We start from the raw sequence: 17,500 nt of genomic DNA on the forward strand, positions 1-17,500 counted from the left end.
GATGGGATCATTCTGGTTCTGGTCTCCAGTACACGGCAGGGAGATGGGATCAGTCTGGTTCTGGTCTCCAGTACACGGCAGGGAGATGGGATCAGTCTGGTTCTGGTCTCCAGTACACGGCAGGGAGATGGGATCAGTCTGGTTCTGGTCTCCATTAACGGCAGGGAGATGGGATCAGTCTGGTTCTGGTCGCCATTAACGGCAGGGAGATGGGATCAGTCTGGTTCTGGTCTCCAGTACACGGCAGGGAGATGGGATCAGTCTGGTTCTGGTCTCCATTAACGGCAGGGAGATGGGATCAGTCTGGTTCTGGTCTCCAGTAAACGGCAGGGAGATGGGATCAGTCTGGTTCTGGTCGCCAGTACACGGCAGTGACAGACAGATGTCTTCTGCCAGCTCCTGTGAGTCCTTCTCATTTGGCCTTATGCTGGCTCAGGGGAAAGATTCAGACAAGAGGAGTGATGGGGGAATATGGGGGAATGGGGGAATATGGGGGAATGGGGGAATATGGGGGAATGGCCTGCGGGATTATATGTGTTCCTTCAGTCCAGCTCTTGTGTAGTATAGATCTCCTAGGCAACAGAAAATAAACAAATACAGCTGCACACATGAGGCAGAAATAAAGACCAGGACGACTGTAGGTCTTGGTGCTACCCTTCTACTGGCCCCTGGAAGGAAGGCTGTTGCCTAGCAACCTGGCTGTGAGTTCTCTGGGTGTACCTTGTGCCTAATAGGCTGACAGCCAGTGTGTATTAGCAGGCCATCAGGCTAGGTGTGTTAGTATGTTGACCTTGAGAGTGGCGATAGCCCTCTCACCAAGGTGGAGCTCAGCTCAGTTTGCCAAACTTCCTACTTCCTACTGTAACTTCCTACTGCAAACTCATTCTCCGCTGATACAGGGATTTGCACCTGTCTTGACCGAACAGTTGTCATGACATACCATCGAATGGAGCGCAGTCACAGGTGTTGTTGTAAACAAATTAATTGAATGTTGAATCAGTTCCATCCTCTCACTCTCTAGTAACTTATTTATCTCTTGCAGAAAGATATGACGTCTGGGATGTGTCACTGAGGTGTCGTAGCAGAACCACTGGAGCTGCCGATGGCCTGGCAGGAGGTTGCCGTGGATACGCTGTGGGAGGGGTCCAGTGAGCAGCAGACATGCCTCTGAAGCTTGATCACATCATCACCGTGCGTCTGGTAGCCGTACAAGAACCTGTTACCTGCAGATACGCCTGCCTGGCTGGATCCACACTGTAGCGAGGACAGACTCTACTACTTGTACGATCAACACTGTAGCAGAGACTTCTAGACTCTGCTGTAGTTTGTCACGTTAAATCATTCTCTCTATAACACCAGATCACAGAGGAGGAGCTGACTAACTAATGTTTGCATGAGTTGATTATGTTCAATATGAGAGTATGACTACTAGGACCACTTACTTACTAACTGACTTACTGGCAGGCTGGCTGACTGATTCACTGGCCAGCTGGATGACTGACATTCACTGGCCAGCTGGATGACTGACATTCACTGGCCAGCTGGATGACTGACATTCACTGGCCAGCTGGCTGACTGATTCACTGGCCAGCTGGCTAGCTGACTGTTTCACTGGCCAGCTGGATGACTGACTGATTGACTGGCCAGCTGGCTGGCTGATTCACTGGCCAGCTGGCTAGCTGACTGTTTCACTGGCCAGCTGGATGACTGACTGATTGACTGGCCAGCTGGCTGGCTGACTGATTCACTGGCCAGCTGGCTGACTGATTCACTGGCCAGCTGACTGACTGACTGATTGACTGGCCAGCTGGCTGGCTGACTGATTCACTGGCCAGCTGGCTGACTGATTCACTGGCCAGCTGGCTAGCTGACTGTTTCACTGGCCAGCTGGATGACTGACTGATTGACTGGCCAGCTGGCTGGCTGACTGATTCACTGGCCAGCTGGCTGACTTATTCACTGGCCAGCTGACTGACTGACTGATTGACTGGCAAGCTGGCTGGCTGACTGTCAAATCAAAACGTAGGAATGGAATCCTATTCCTTATTTAGTGCACTACTGTTGACCAGGGCTCTATGGGACCCTACGGGGCCCTATGGGCAAAGGCAGTGCACTATGGTTGACCAGGACCCTATGGGACCCTTTGGACTATGGGCAAAGGCAGTGCACGATATAGTTCATCCGAAATTCAGACCCCTTGACTTTTTCTACATGTTGTTACGTTACAGCCTTATTCTAAAACGGATTACATACATCTTTTCCTAATCAATCTACGTCACAATACCCCATAATTACATCACAATACCCCATAATTACTTCACAATACCCCATAATGACATCACAATAACCCCAGAATGACATCACAATATCCCATAATGACAAATTAAAAACAGAAATACTTTATTTTCATAAGTATTCAGACCCTTTGCTATGACACTCGAAATTGAGCTCAGGTGCATCCTGTTTCCATGGATTATCCTTGAGATGTTTCTACAACTTGATTGGAGTCCACCTGTGGTAAATTAAATTGATTGGACATGATTTAGAAAGGCACACACATGTCTATATAAGGTCCCACAGTTGTCAGAGCAAAACCAAACCATGAGGTCGAAGGCGTTGTCTGTAGAGCTCCGATACCGGATTGTGTCCAGGCACGGATCTGGGGAAGGGTACCAAATATTTTCTGTAGCTTTGAAGATCCCCAAGAAAACAGTGGCCTCCATCATTCTAAAATGGAAAAAGTTTAGAGCTGGCCTCCCGGCCAAATTGAGCAATCAGGGATGAAGGGCCTTGGTCAGGGAGGTGACCAAGAACCCAATGGTCACTCTGACAGTGCTCCAGAGTTCCTCTGTGGAGATGGGAGAACCTTCCAGAAGAACAACCATCTCTGCAGCACTCCACCAATCAGGCCTTTATGGTAGAGCGGCCAGACGGAAGCCACTCCTCAGTAAAAGGCACATGACAGCCCGCTTGGAGTTTGCCAAAAGGCACCTAAACATTCTCTGGTCTGATGAAACCAAGATTTAATTTTTTTGGACTGAATGCCAAGCCTTATGTCTGGAGAAAACCAGGCACCATCTCTACGGTGAAGCATTGTGGTGGCAGCATCAGGCTGTGGGGATGTTTTTCAGCGACAGGGACTGGGAGACTAGTCAGAATCGAGGGAAAGATGAACAGAACAAAGTACAGAGAGATTCTTAATGAAAATCTGCTCCAGAGCACTCAGGACCTCTATAACTGGGGTGAAGGTTCACCTTCCAACAGAACAACGACCCTGAGCACACAGCCAAGACAACGCAGGAGTGGCTTCGGGACAAGTCTCTGAATGTCCTTGAGTGGCCCAGGCGGAGCCCGGACTTGAACCCGATCTCTGGAGAGACCTGAAAATAGCTCCCATTACAACCTGACAGAGTTTGAGAGGATCTGCAGAGAAGAATGGGAGAAACTCTCCAAATACAGGTGTGCCAAGCTTGTAGCGTCAAACCCAAGAAGACTGGAGGATGTCTTCACGGCCAAAGGTGCTTCAACAAAGTACTACGCAAAGGGTCTGAATACTTATGTAGATGTGATATTGCCGGGTTTTTTGTAGTTTCATTGGTCCTTTCAGGTGTTCATCCATCATGATCCTGTTTTTCATTACTTCACCACGAGGACTTCTTTCTATGTCAATGAACTTGTTGTGCTGGCATCCTTAGCCTAGTGAATATCTATTTATGATACTTTAGCAACACTAAAATCATGTTTGTTATCCAATCATCAGTCTGTACCTTTGACTGTTCAGTTTACAATAACCAACACAAAGTGTCTGACCGACAAAGCGATGATAATATTGTCAACTAGACACTGACACTTATTTACAATTTTTTTTTACATTTAGTTTGACTGTTCATGATTCCATGTAAACATTACTACACCAGAAACAATAAAGTTTTGATTCCTTCCAGAAAAAAGTTTCTATCTTTTCACAAGGTGATTTTAAACAGTACATGCCTACTGGTGTTGTTTGCGATACAGAATGGGCACATCTGTTGTTGAGAGATACACAGCGGGTCAATCTCTTATTCTGAGCTCATTAGTTTAGCTTAGTTTACTTATACACTATCTGTGATTAGATGGATTATTGATAGCACAGAGGCTAACATGCTAACCCTCACCGTGATTAGATGGATAATAGATAGCATGTTAGCCTCTGTGCTAACCCACACTGCGGTTAGATTGATAATAGATAGCACAGAGGCTAACATGCTAACCCTCACCGTGATTAGATGGATAATAGATAGCATGTTAGCCTCTGTGCTAACCCAAACTGTGATTAGATTGATAATAGATAGAACAGAGGCTAACATGCTAACCCTCACTGTGATTAGATTGATAATAGATAGCACAGAGGCTAACATGCTAACCCTCACTGTGATTAGATTGATAATAGATAGCACAGAGGCTAACATGCTAACCCTCACTGTGATTAGATGGGTGATAAATAGCACAGAGGCTAACATGCTAACCCTCACTGTGATTAGATGGGTGATAAATAGCACAGAGGCTAACATGCTAACCCTCACTGGGATTAGTTGGGTGATAAATAGCACAGAGGCTAACATGCTAACACCTCACTGTGATTAGATGGGTGATAAATAGCACAGAGGCTAACATGCTAAACACCTCACTGTAGGAAGAGTTCTCTCCATGGACAGCCACTCACAGTGTTTTAATCCACCAGTGTGTTTTTTTTTAAATTCACCTCAGAGGTTCTCGACATGGATTAAAGTCAAGGTTGATCCTCACCACAGCTAATTAAAAAGAGAGTTGTTTCGTCTAATCAATCAGATCCATGTACAACAGTAGGCTAATATATAAAGCTGACCAGGCACTCACAGCCCACCTCTACAGTACCTCTCACCTCAGTGGAGCTCAGTGACTGTGTGTCTCTGTCTGTCTAACCGAAGAGGAGGTTTAATGCTGACATGTCGGTTGGTACATGATTGACTTATTCCTCGTAGCTAACGGTGCGACAATCGTCTTCCAACGAGAGTCTTGTCTTTGGGCCAAAACTTGCGCCTCCTTTGTCCCATGAGAGACACCAACTCTTGCAGTTCAGACCTACCAGTCGGTGGTACAGCCTAGACTTTTCCTCTATGGGTGAGGAGGCCAGCAGCCCGCCGGTGTGTGTTCAGATCGTGTCGATGATCTTCCTGGTGTGTTTCGCCTGTACTGCATCGTGAAGGGCGTGTCCTTCGGCTTCTTCAGCTGGTGGTATATCCTGGGAGGATCGTGTATCGTGGCGGCAGCTTTCGCATCGTTCAGGGTATATGAGGTGTGTATTATCTCTGCCCAGAGGGAGATCTGTGAGGGACAGCCCTGTGGACCAGAGACAGCCCTGTGGACCAGAGACAGCCCTGTGGACCAGAGACAGCCCTGTGGAGCCGGACCATAGAGTGGTCCAGAGACTAGTGACAGCCTTGTGGACCAGAGACTAGGGACAGCCCTGTGGACCAGAGACTAGGGACAGCCCTGTGGACCAGAGACTAGGGACAGCCTTGTGGACCAGAGACTAGGGACAGCCCTGTGGACCAGAGACTAGTGACAGCCTTGTGGACCAGAGACTAGGGACAGCCCTGTGGACCAGAGACTAGGGACAGCCCTGTGGACCGGAGACTAGGGACAGCCCTGTGGACCAGAGACAGCCCTGTGGACCAGAGACTAGGGACAGCCCTGTGGACCAGAGACTAGGGACAGCCCTATGGACCAGAGACTAGGGACAGCCTTGTGGACCAGAGACTAGTGACAGCCCTGTGGACCAGAGACTAGTGACAGCCCTGTGGACCAGAGACAGCCCTGTGGACTAGAGACAGCCCTGTGGACCAGAGACAGCCCTGTGGACTCAGACCACAGAGTGACCCAGAGACTAGTGACAGCCTTGTGGACCAGAGACTAGGGACATCCCTGTGGACCAGAGACTAGGGACAGCCCTGTGGACCAGAGACTAGTGACAGACTTGTGGACCAGAGACTAGGACAGCCCTGTGGACCAGAGACTAGGGACAGCCCTGTGGACCAGAGAGACTAGGGACAGCCCTGTGGACCAGAGACTAGTGACAGCCCTGTGGACCAGAGACTAGGGACAGCCCTGTGGACCAGAGACTAGGGACAGCCCTGTGGACCAGAGACAGCCCTGTGGACCAGAGACTAGGGACAGCCCTGTGGACCAAAGACTAGGGACAGCCCTGTGGACCAGAGACTAGGGACAGCCCTGTGGACCAGAGACAGCCCTGTGGACCAGAGACTAGGGACAGCCCTGTGGACCAGAGACTAGGGACAGCCTTGTGGACCAGAGACTAGGGACAGCCCTGTGGACCAGAGACTAGTGACAGACTCCAGTATTACTGACTTGTGTCATGAAATCATAGTGTACTGCTTGATTATTAGGTGGTATGCTTTGTTGCAGTCATCTCTTTGTACATTTTTTGTTTTTTAAGTATCACACAAGTCATAAATCACAGATAAGAATTTAATCACAAAACGTTTTATTAATTTTAAGGATACCATTTTTTAATTAAGTAATGGTTTCTTAAAGACATTTACATCTGATATTACAGCAGGCTGCCATGTATGTTACACTATACAGATGTAGGTTCTTCATTTGATCACTTTTTTTGTTGTTGGGAATTTTCCTACACAGCTGAAAATGCAAACTTGTAGTGTATTATTCAAGGTTTAAAAAGGCTTCTACATTTTGTAATTTCCACTTTAAAATGTCAGACTTGATTTGCACCTAATGAAAAATAACCCGCGTAATAATTCACATTTCCTGTTGCTGCAGGATTATTTTTCAGCTGTAGAAAACTGGCTCAAATTAAGATCCTCCATCTGTAAGGTCAACAGTTACACTGTTGTTATCGGTCAGCCAGCGACTATCATAGCCTGTGGACCAGAGACTAGGGACAGCCTTGTGGACCAGAGACTAGTGACAGCCCTGTGGACCAGAGACTAGTGACAGCCCTGTGGACCAGAGACAGCCCTGTGGACTAGAGACAGCCCTGTGGACCAGAGACAGCCCTGTGGACTCAGACCACAGAGTGACCCAGAGACTAGTGACAGCCTTGTGGACCAGAGACTAGGGACATCCCTGTGGACCAGAGACTAGGGACAGCCCTGTGGACCAGAGACTAGTGACAGACTTGTGGACCAGAGACTAGGGACAGCCCTGTGGACCAGAGACTAGGGACAGCCCTGTGGACCAGAGACTAGGGACAGCCCTGTGGACCAGAGACTAGTGACAGCCCTGTGGACCAGAGACTAGGGACAGCCCTGTGGACCAGAGACTAGGGACAGCCCTGTGGACCAGAGACAGCCCTGTGGACCAGAGACTAGGGACAGCCCTGTGGACCAAAGACTAGGGACAGCCCTGTGGACCAGAGACTAGGGACAGCCCTGTGGACCAGAGACAGCCCTGTGGACCAGAGACTAGGGACAGCCCTGTGGACCAGAGACTAGGGACAGCCTTGTGGACCAGAGACTAGGGACAGCCCTGTGGACCAGAGACTAGTGACAGACTTGTGGACCAGAGACTAGGGACAGCCCTGTGGACCAGAGACTAGGGACAGCCCTGTGGACCAGAGACTAGTGACAGCCCTGTGGACCAGAGACTAGTGACAGCACTGTGGACCAGAGACTAGGGACAGCCCTGTGGACTAGAGACAGCCCTGTGGACCAGAGACAGCCCTGTGGACTCAGACCACAGAGTGACCCAAAGACTAGGGACAGCCCTGTGGACTAGATACAGCCCTGTGGACCAGAGACTAGTGACAGCCCTGTGGACCAAAGACTAGGGACAGCCCTGTGGACTAGATACAGCCCTGTGGAGCCGGACCATAGAGTGGACCAGAGACTAGGGACAGCCCTGTGGACCAGAGACTAGTGACAGCCCTGTGGACCCAGACCATAGAGTGACCCAGAGACTAGGATCAGACCTGTAGCAAACAGAAGACCCTGCGAGGAGACCGTGGCGGTAACAGCCAGATATGGACTGGATTTCTACTGGACACTCAACCCAGGACCACTGACCTATCCTGAACTATCTGGACAGAATAACTCCAGTATTACTGACTTGTGTCATGAAATCATAGTGTACTGCTTGATTATTAGGTGGTATGCTTTGTTGCAGTCATCTCTTTGTACATTTTTTTGTTTTTTAAGTATCACACAAGTCATACATCACAGATAAGAATTTAATCACAAAACGTTTTATTAATTTTAAGGATACCATTTTTTAATTAAGTAATGGTTTCTTAAAGACATTTACATCTGATATTACAGCAGGCTGCCATGTATGTTACACTATACAGATGTAGGTTCTTCATTTGATCACTTTTTTGTTGTTGGGAATTTTCCTACACAGCTGAAAATGCAAACTTGTAGTGTATTATTCAAGGTTTAAAAAGGCTTCTACATTTTGTAATTTCCACTTTAAAATGTCAGACTTGATTTGCACCTAATGAAAAATAACCCGCGTAATAATTCACATTTCCTGTTGCTGCAGGATTATTTTTCAGCTGTAGAAAACTGGCTCAAATTAAGATCCTCCATCTGTAAGGTCAACAGTTACACTGTTGTTATCGGTCAGCCAGCGACTATCATAGCCTGTGTCCAAAATGGCACTATTCCCTTTCCAGTGCACTACTTTTGACCAGGGCCCCTAGGTAGTGCACTATACAGTATGGGGGAATAGGGTGGACGGTTCATCAAAACAGAAGAATCATCAACAACAACAACAACAACAACTTAACATCAAGGATTACCGTTTTGAAAGTCAGTTTATGATTGGACAAAAGTTAGCACATAACTTGGAATACACAATATGTGCAAAATACTAGTCTGTGAATCCCTTGTAAGAGGATTTCTTAAACCATGTAACTTTATAATTCTCCGTACAACGCAGTGGTAGTGAAATACTGTAGTTTTTAGGTTTAGCACAAGGTCAGCCAGCTTCCTCAGCGGAGCAGTCGATACCAGCATAGGTGAACTTCTCATACAGGGTGGTGTTGACATATGTCTAGAAACAACAGGAAGAGAAATAGGGTTCTGTACTTAATTAACTGATCGAGAAAGCTTGCGATGGGCGACTGTCATACCCTGTACCTACGGTGTGGCTACTACTTCCTACTGGAACTTCCTACTGTAACTTCCTACTTCCTACTGGAACTTCCTACTGGAACTTCCTACTGTAACTTCCTACTTCCTACTGTAACTTCCTACTGTAACTTCCTACTGGAACTTCCTACTGCAACTTCCTACTGGAACTTCCTACTTCATACTGCAACTTCCTACTGGAACTTCCTACTTCCTACTGTAACTTCCTACTGGAACTACCTACTGTAACTTCCTACTGCAACTTACTACTGGAACTTCCTACTTCCTACTGTAACTTCCTACTGTAACTTCCTACTGGAACCTCCGACTGTAACTTCCTACTGCAACTTCCTACTGGAACTTCCTACTTCAACTTCCTACTTCCTACTGCAACTTCCTACCTCCTACTGTAACTTCCTACTTCCTACTGTAACTTCCTACTTCCTACTGTAACTTCCTACTGTAACTTCCTACTTCCTATTGCAACTTCCTACCTCCTACTGTAACTTCCTACTTCCTACTGTAACTTCCTACTTCCTACTGGAACTTCCTACTGTAACTTCCTACTGCAACTTCCTACTGGAACTTCCTACTTCAACTTCCTACATCCTACTGCAACTTCCTACTGGAACTTCCTACTGTAACTTCCTACTGTAACTTCCTACATCAACTTCCTACTTCCTACTGCAACTTCCTACCTCCTACTGTAACTTCCTACTTCCTACTGTAACTTCCTACCTCCTACTGTAACTTCCTACTTCCTACTGTAACTTCCTACCTCTACTGTAACTTCCTACTTCCTACTGTAACTTCCTACTTCCTACTGTACCTTCCTACTTCCTACTGTAACTTCCTACTTCAACTTCCTACCTCCTACTGTAACTTCCTACTTCCTAATGGAACTTCCTACTTCAACTTCCTACTTCCTACTTCAACTTCCAACTTCAACTTCCTACTTCAACTTCCTACCTCCTACTTCAACTTCCTACCTCCTACTTCAACTTCCTACTTCAACTTCCTACTTCCTACTTCAACTTCCTACTTGAACTTCCTACTTCCTACTGGAACTTCCTACTTCCTACTGGAACTTCCTACTGCTGAATGTCCTATGTGTTGTTGTTTTTTATTACCAATGACGGAGTAGATGAATGAGTGAAAAATAAAGTGTGTTTTACCTTCCTCTCCTCCAGCATCCTGTTGAGGGAGACCAGTATCTGTTGAAACGAGGGCCTCTCATAGGGCTTTTCTCTCCAGCACTGACCCATCAGGTCATACCTAGACAACAACACAGGAGAGGGGTGGAAAATGGATTCAATACATACCGCAAATAGCCTTGAATCTGATTTGAACTTATTATTTTTGTTTTTAAAACTGTACCCTTATAATTTCCTTGTTTCCTTCATGCGTGTCTCTATATTCTGTATGTCTCTATATTCTGTGTGTCTCTATATTCTGTGTGTCTCTATATTCTGTGTGTCTCTATATTCTGTGTGTCTCTATATTCTGTGTGTCTCTATATTCTGTGTGTCTCTATATTCTATGTGTCTCTATATTCTGTGTGTCTCTATATTCTGTGTGTCTCTATATTCTGTGTGTCTCTATATTCTGTGTGTCTCTATATTCTGTGTGTCTCTATATTCTGTATGTCTCTATATTCTGTGTGTCTCTATATTCTGTGTGTCTCTATATTCTGTGTGTCTCTATATTCTGTGTGTCTCTATATTCTGTGTGTCTCTATATTCTGTGTGTCTCTATATTCTGTATGTCTCTATATTCTGTGTGTCTCTATATTCTGTGTGTCTCTATATTCTGTGTGTCTCTATATTCTATATGTCTCTATATTCTGTGTGTCTCTATATTCTGTGTGTCTCTATATTCTGTGTGTCTCTATATTCTGTGTGTCTCTATATTCTATATGTCTCTATATTCTGTGTGTCTCTATATTCTGTGTGTCTCTATATTCTGTATGTCTCTATATTCTGTGTGTCTCTATATTCTCTGATGTCTCTATGTTCTGTGTGTCTCTATATTCTCTGATGTCTCTATATTCTGTGTGTCTCTATATTCTATATGTCTCTATATTCTGTGTGTCTCTATATTCTGTGTGTCTCTATATTCTGTATGTCTCTATATTCTGTGTGTCTCTATATTCTGTGTGTCTCTATATTCTGTGTGTCTCTATATTCTGTGTGTCTCTATATTCTGTGTGTCTCTATATTCTGTGTGTCTCTATATTCTCTGATGTCTCTATGTTCTGTGTGTCTCTATATTCTCTGATGTCTCTATATTCTATATGTCTCTATATTCTCTGATGTCTCTATATTCTGTGTGTCTCTATATTCTGTGTGTCTCTATATTATATATGTCTCTATATTCTATATGTCTCTATATTCTATGTGTCTCTATATTCTGTGTGTCTCTATATTATATATGTCTCTATATTCTGCGTGTCTCTATATGTCTCTATATTCTCTGATGTCTCTATATTCTCTGATGTCTACCGTCAGAGTCTTCAGCAGAGCCCTGTGGACCAGAGCCCTGTGGACCAGAGACTACCATGTCCAGATTACTTACACCTCATCGTCACAGTTGAGGGGTTTCTCCAGCCGGTAGCTCTGAGGGAGTTTCTCATAGAGCTCTGCACACGTCATCCCACAGTATGGAGTACCCCCTGATACACCAGGACAACACAAAACACACTGTCCATGACAAGACGCACATACAGTAATGTACGCACACTGGACGTATCAGGCTGCATTTCAAATCCATTATCAATATTGTAGATTATTATCCTGGATGCAAACCTAATTATCCTGGATGCAAACCTAATTATCCTGGATACAAACCTAATTATCTGGATACCAACCTAATTATCCTGAATACCAACCTAATTATCCTGAATACCAACCTAATTATCCTGGATACCAACCTAATTATCCTGGATACCAACCTAATTATCCTGAATACCAACCTAATTATCCTGGATACCAACCTAATTATCCTGAATACAAACCTAATTATCCTGAATACCAACCTAATTATCCTGGATACAAACCTAATTATCCTGGATACAAACACAGTTATACTGGATACAAACCTAAACTGACGATCTCCCAGAGAAGTACACCATAAGACCATCTGGAGAGAGAGAGAAAAGAGAGAGAGAGAGTGAGAGAGAGAGAGAGAGAGAGAGAGGAGACAAGAAAGTGAGAGAGAAGAGACAAGAAAGAGAGAGAGAGAAGAGACAAGAGAGAGAGGGAGGAGAGAGAGAGAGAAGAAGAAAGAACAAGAGAGAAGAGAGAGAGGAGAGAGAAGAAAGAACAAGAGAGGAGAGAGAGAATAGAGAGAGAGAGAGAAGAAAGAGAGAGAGAAGAAAGAGAGAGAGAGGGAGGAGAGAGAGAGAAGAAAGAACAAGAGAGGAGAGAGAGAGGGAGGAGAGAGAGGGAGAGAGAGGAGAGAAGAGAGAGGGAGGAGAGAGAGAGAGAAGAAAGAACGAGAGAGGAGAGAGAGAGGTGGAGAGAGAAGAAAGAACGAGAGAAAAGAGAGAGGGAGGAGAGAGAGAGAGGAACGAGAGAGGAGAGAAAAAGAGAGAAGTGATAGAGATTAAATCCGTGTACACAGTCAGACCATACATACAGTGTAAATGTATTTTAAAGTTCTTTCTGCAGCTGTTGATCACATAGTTTCAGTATTTTAGAGCTGGAATATAACGTTGCTGATAAATATCAGTATGAAACAGCTAAACGTATTCGGTATGAAACAGTTTAACGAAGAACTGCATGACTGTTCTGAGAGCTTTGCCGTTTCTAAAAGGAGGTTTTGGGGGTGTTTTTTGGGAGCCTTTGTTCATGATTTTTCAGGGCCCCCCATAATACACAACGAGTATGAGGAAGTGATTTGTTGTTTAGGGTAAGTTTCACAAAAACTAGTGAAATCACAAAAAAAGGTGTCTGGACACTTCTAGAACATTCCATTCCCATTTTTTTTAAACAGATGAAAGATGCAGTACTCACACATCACTGTTGGTGGTGTAGACACTGTAGTTCAGTGATTCTATGGCCATCCACCTGACAGGTAACCGTCCCTGTCAGTCACACACAGTAAACACGTCTTTGTCAACTAAGTTTTAGCACCAATAAAGTAATAATAATATCATAATTAATAATAATAATCATTTTAATAAAGTAAAAATATGTTTGATGTCCTCTGTGCCCTTATGAATAACCCCTATGATGTAACTGGAATGATGAGATAGATGTTCTTCTCTGTTTTTGATGAGATAGATGTTCTTCTTCTCTGTTTTTGATGAGATAGATGTTCTTCTCTGTTTTTGATGAGATAGATGTTCTTCTTCTCTGTTTTTGATTAGATAGATGTTCTTCTTCTCTGTTTTTGATGAGATAGATGTTCTTCTTCTCTGTTTTTGATTAGATCGATGTTCTTCTCAGTTTTTGATGAGATAGATGTTCTTCTTCTCTGTTTTTGATGAGATAGATGTTCTTCTTCTCTGTTTTTGTTTTATTATTTCACTTCCATACTGTGTTCCATCTTGTCCAGCCATCTTGTCTCAAGAGGTCCATAATGGACACAAGTCCCAGACTGTATTGTGTGTTATCCTCCATGATTTTATTCATGTGCATGTATAGATCTTAAGTTTTATGTGTGCTTGTTTTGTTTTTTTTATGGTCGAATTAATAAACTAAACCAAAGCTAAGATAGTGGGCAGCCCAGGTGTGTCCCTCTCCCCAACTGAAAGGTAGGCTTCTGTTTGTGACCACAGCGGTCTGAGAGGATCATATGATTTCATAGTATAAAACCCTTGTGATTTACGTTGACATTAAATGTGTCAGCTTCAGAGACTCTTACCATCGTCTTCTTCACATAGACCTCCTGACCTCTGGACAGACCAAAGTCGGCTATCTTGGCCACAAAGTTGTCTCCCACCAGGATGTTCCTGGCTGCCAGGTCTCTGTGGATGAACTAGAAATCACAAGAGATCTGATCAGAATATACAACTCACAAGAATAAATCCCACAGTATGTGCAACGTTTATGGGATTTTATGACTAAAAGCACACTCTCTTGTCTCTGGGATCTGAAACATAAAAAAAGGCACTGACCTAACCTGGTCCCAGATCAGTTTGGGATGTACCTAGCCTGGTCCCAGATCAGTTTGGGCTGTACCTAACCTGGTGCCAGATCAGTTTGGGCTGGACCGAGCTTGGTCCCAGATCAGTTTGGGCTGGACCGAGCCTGGTCCCAGATCAGTTTGGGCTGTACCTAGCCTGGTCACATACCAGTTTGGTCTATACCTCGGGCCACATATTCAGTACTGACCTGTTTCTGAGCCAGGTAGTCCATGCCTCGGGCCACATCGGCAGCAAAGTGGAGCAGCTGTTGTGAGGTGAGGGTGGAGGCGGTGCTGTTAGCGATAGCGAAGGCCGGGTCAGTCTCCAACACTCTGCTCTTCCTCAGGAAGTCTAACAGGTTACCGTGAGGGGCGAACTCTATGGCCAGGTACAGATAACCTGGAGACATGGTAGAAAACCTGCTTAATAATATCATATATCACTTTACTCTATGGCTAGTTAGAGATACCCTGTCCAAGAGATGGGTGACATTATATCAGCGTGCCGTGAGGGGGGGGGACTCTATGGCCAGGTACAGATAACCTGGAGACATGGTAGAAAACCTGCTTAATAATATCATATATCACTTTACTCTATGGCTAGTTAGAGATACCCTGTCCAAGAGGTGGGTGACATTATATCAGCGTGCCGTGAGGGGGGGGCGAACTCTATGGCCAGGTACAGATAACCTGGAGACATGGTAGAAAACCTGCTTAATAATATCATATATCACTTTACTCTATGGCTAGTTAGAGATACCCTGTCCAAGAGGTGGGTGACATTATATCAGCGTGCCGTGAGGGGGGGGCGAACTCTATGGCCAGGTACAGATAACCTGGAGACATGGTAGAAAACCTGGTTAATAATATCATATATCACTTTACTCTATGGCTAGTTAGAGATACCCTGTCCAAGAGGTGGGTGACATTATATCAGCGTGCCGTGAGGGGCGAACTCTATGGCCAGGTACAGATAACCTGGAGACATGGTAGAAAACCTGCTTAATAATATCATATATCACTTTACTCTATGGCTAGTTAGAGATACCCTGTCCAAGAGAAGGGTGACATTATATCAGCGTGCCGTGAGGGGGGGGCGAACTCTATGGCCAGGTACAGATAACCTGGAGACATGGTAGAAAACCTGCTTAATAATATCATATATCACTTTACTCTATGGCTAGTTAGAGATACCCTGTCCAAGAGGTGGGTGACATTATATCAGCGTGCCGTGAGGGGGGACTCTATGGCTAGTTAGAGATACCCTGTCCAAGAGGTGGGTGACATTATATCAGCGTGCCGTGAGGGGGGACTCTATGGCCAGGTACAGATAACCTGGAGACATGGTAGAAAACCTGGTTAATAATATCATATATCACTTTACTCTATGGCTAGTTAGAGATACCCTGTCCAAGAGATGGGTGACATTATATCAGCGTGCCGTGAGGGGGGGGGACTCTATGGCTAGTTAGAGATACCGTGTCCAAGAGGTGGGTGACATTATATCAGCTTGCCGTGAGGGGGGGGACTCTATGGCTAGTTAGAGATACCCTGTCCAAGAGATGGGTGACATTATATCAGCGTGCCGTAAGGGGGGGACTCTATGGTCAGGTACAGATACCCTGATCAGAGGTAGCAGAGAGAGGTAGGTAACATTATATCAGCGTGCCGTGAGGGGGGGGACTCTATGGCTAGTTAGAGATACCCTGTCCAAGAGGTGGGTGACATTATATCAGCGTGCCGTGAGGGGGGACTCTATGGCTAGTTAGAGATACCCTGTCCAAGAGGTGGGTGACATTATATCAGCGTGCCGTGAGGGGGGGGACTCTATGGCTAGTTAGAGATACCCTGTCCAAGAGAAGGGTGACATTATATCAGCGTGCCGTGAAGGGGGGACTCTATGGTCAGGTACAGATACCCTGATGGGAGGTAACAGAGAGAGGTGGCTAACATTATATCAGCGTGCTGTGAGGGGGGGGGGACTCTATGGTCAGGTACAGATACCCTGATGAGAGGTAACAGAGAGAGGTGGCTAACATTATATCAGCGTGCTGTGAGGGGGGGGACTCTATGGTCAGGTACAGATACCCTGATGAGAGGTAACAGAGAGAGGTGGCTAACATTATATCAGCGTGCCGTGAAGGGGGGGGGGGACTCTATGGTCAGGTACAGATACCCTGATGAGAGGTAACAGAGAGAGGTGGCTAACATTATATCAGCGTGCTGTGAGGGGGGACTCTATGGTCAGGTACAGATACCCTGATGAGAGGTAACAGAGAGAGGTGGGTGACATTATATCAGCATGCCGTGAGGGGGGACTCTATGGTCAGGTACAGATACCCTGATGAGCGGTAACAGAGAGAGGTGGCTAACATTATATCAGCGTGCCGTGAAGGGGGGACTCTATGGTCAGGTACAGATACCCTGATGAGAGGTAACAGAGAGAGGTGGCTAACATTATATCAGCGTGCCGTGAAGGGGGGGGGACTCTATGGTCAGGTACAGATACCCTGATGAGAGGTGGGTATTTCTATGAATCCTTCCGAAAAACTGTCATCTGTTTGACTGTCACTTTGTCTTTTAAATGGAATCGATTGACCTTCATTATTCTTCTTCTAATAGCATTACCAAGGCACATGCAACAGCCCAGCAAAAACCCATCTGATCAACAGCAAAAACCCATCTGGTCAACAGCAAAACCCATCTGGTCAACAGCAAAAACCCATCTGGTCAACAGTAAAACCCATCTGATCAACAATAAAACCCATCTGATCAACAGCAAATCCCATCTGATCAACAGCAAAAACCCATCTGATCAACAGCAAAAACCCATCTGATCAACAGCAAAATCCCATCTGATCAACAGCAAAATCCCATCTGATCAACAGCAAAATCCCATCTGATCAACAGAAAAACCCATCTGATCAACAGCAAAAACCATCTGATCAACAGAAAAACCCATCTGATCAACAGCAAAATCCCATCTGATCAACAGCAAAACCCATCTGATCAACAGCAAAATCCCATCTGATCAACAGCAAATCCCATCTGATCAACAATAAAACCCATCTGATCAACAGAAAATCCCATCTGATCAACAGCAAAACCCATCTGATCAACAGCAAAATGCCATCTGATCAACAGCAAAACCCATCTGATCAACAATAAAACCCATCTGATCAACAATAAAACCCATCTGATCAACAGTAAAACCCATCTGATCAACAGTAAAACCCATCTGATCA

At 45.3% G+C, this 17,500-nt stretch overlaps 2 protein-coding genes across 6 annotated transcripts in view; one reads left to right on the forward strand and one right to left on the reverse strand.

Annotated features, from left to right (window-relative positions):
• LOC135548039 (MOB kinase activator 3B-like) overlaps nucleotides 1-2,905 on the forward strand; it is a 68,290-nt gene extending 65,385 nt beyond the window's left edge. For all 3 annotated transcript variants that reach the window (XM_064977235.1, XM_064977234.1, XM_064977233.1), the window contains exon 4: nucleotides 1,043-2,905. In XM_064977235.1, coding sequence (XP_064833307.1) covers nucleotides 1,043-1,072 — 30 coding nt within the window. In that variant the 3' untranslated portion in view covers nucleotides 1,073-2,905. The remainder of the gene's footprint in view (nucleotides 1-1,042) is intronic.
• Nucleotides 2,906-8,209: 5,304 nt separating this feature from the next.
• Nucleotides 8,210-17,500, reverse strand: part of LOC135548041 (angiopoietin-1 receptor-like) — a 76,327-nt gene continuing 67,036 nt past the window's right edge. For all 3 annotated transcript variants that reach the window (XM_064977237.1, XM_064977236.1, XM_064977238.1), the window contains 7 exons: nucleotides 14,465-14,655; nucleotides 13,995-14,108; nucleotides 13,142-13,212; nucleotides 12,226-12,266; nucleotides 11,703-11,799; nucleotides 10,304-10,403; nucleotides 8,210-9,051 (listed from right to left, as the gene is read on the reverse strand). In XM_064977237.1, the coding sequence (XP_064833309.1) occupies nucleotides 8,977-9,051; nucleotides 10,304-10,403; nucleotides 11,703-11,799; nucleotides 12,226-12,266; nucleotides 13,142-13,212; nucleotides 13,995-14,108; nucleotides 14,465-14,655 (689 nt within the window). In that variant the 3' untranslated portion in view covers nucleotides 8,210-8,976. The remainder of the gene's footprint in view (nucleotides 9,052-10,303; nucleotides 10,404-11,702; nucleotides 11,800-12,225; nucleotides 12,267-13,141; nucleotides 13,213-13,994; nucleotides 14,109-14,464; nucleotides 14,656-17,500) is intronic.

This window comes from Oncorhynchus masou, chromosome 11 (genome assembly GCF_036934945.1).
Source record: "Oncorhynchus masou masou isolate Uvic2021 chromosome 11, UVic_Omas_1.1, whole genome shotgun sequence".
Taxonomy (NCBI): Eukaryota; Metazoa; Chordata; class Actinopteri; order Salmoniformes; family Salmonidae; genus Oncorhynchus; species Oncorhynchus masou.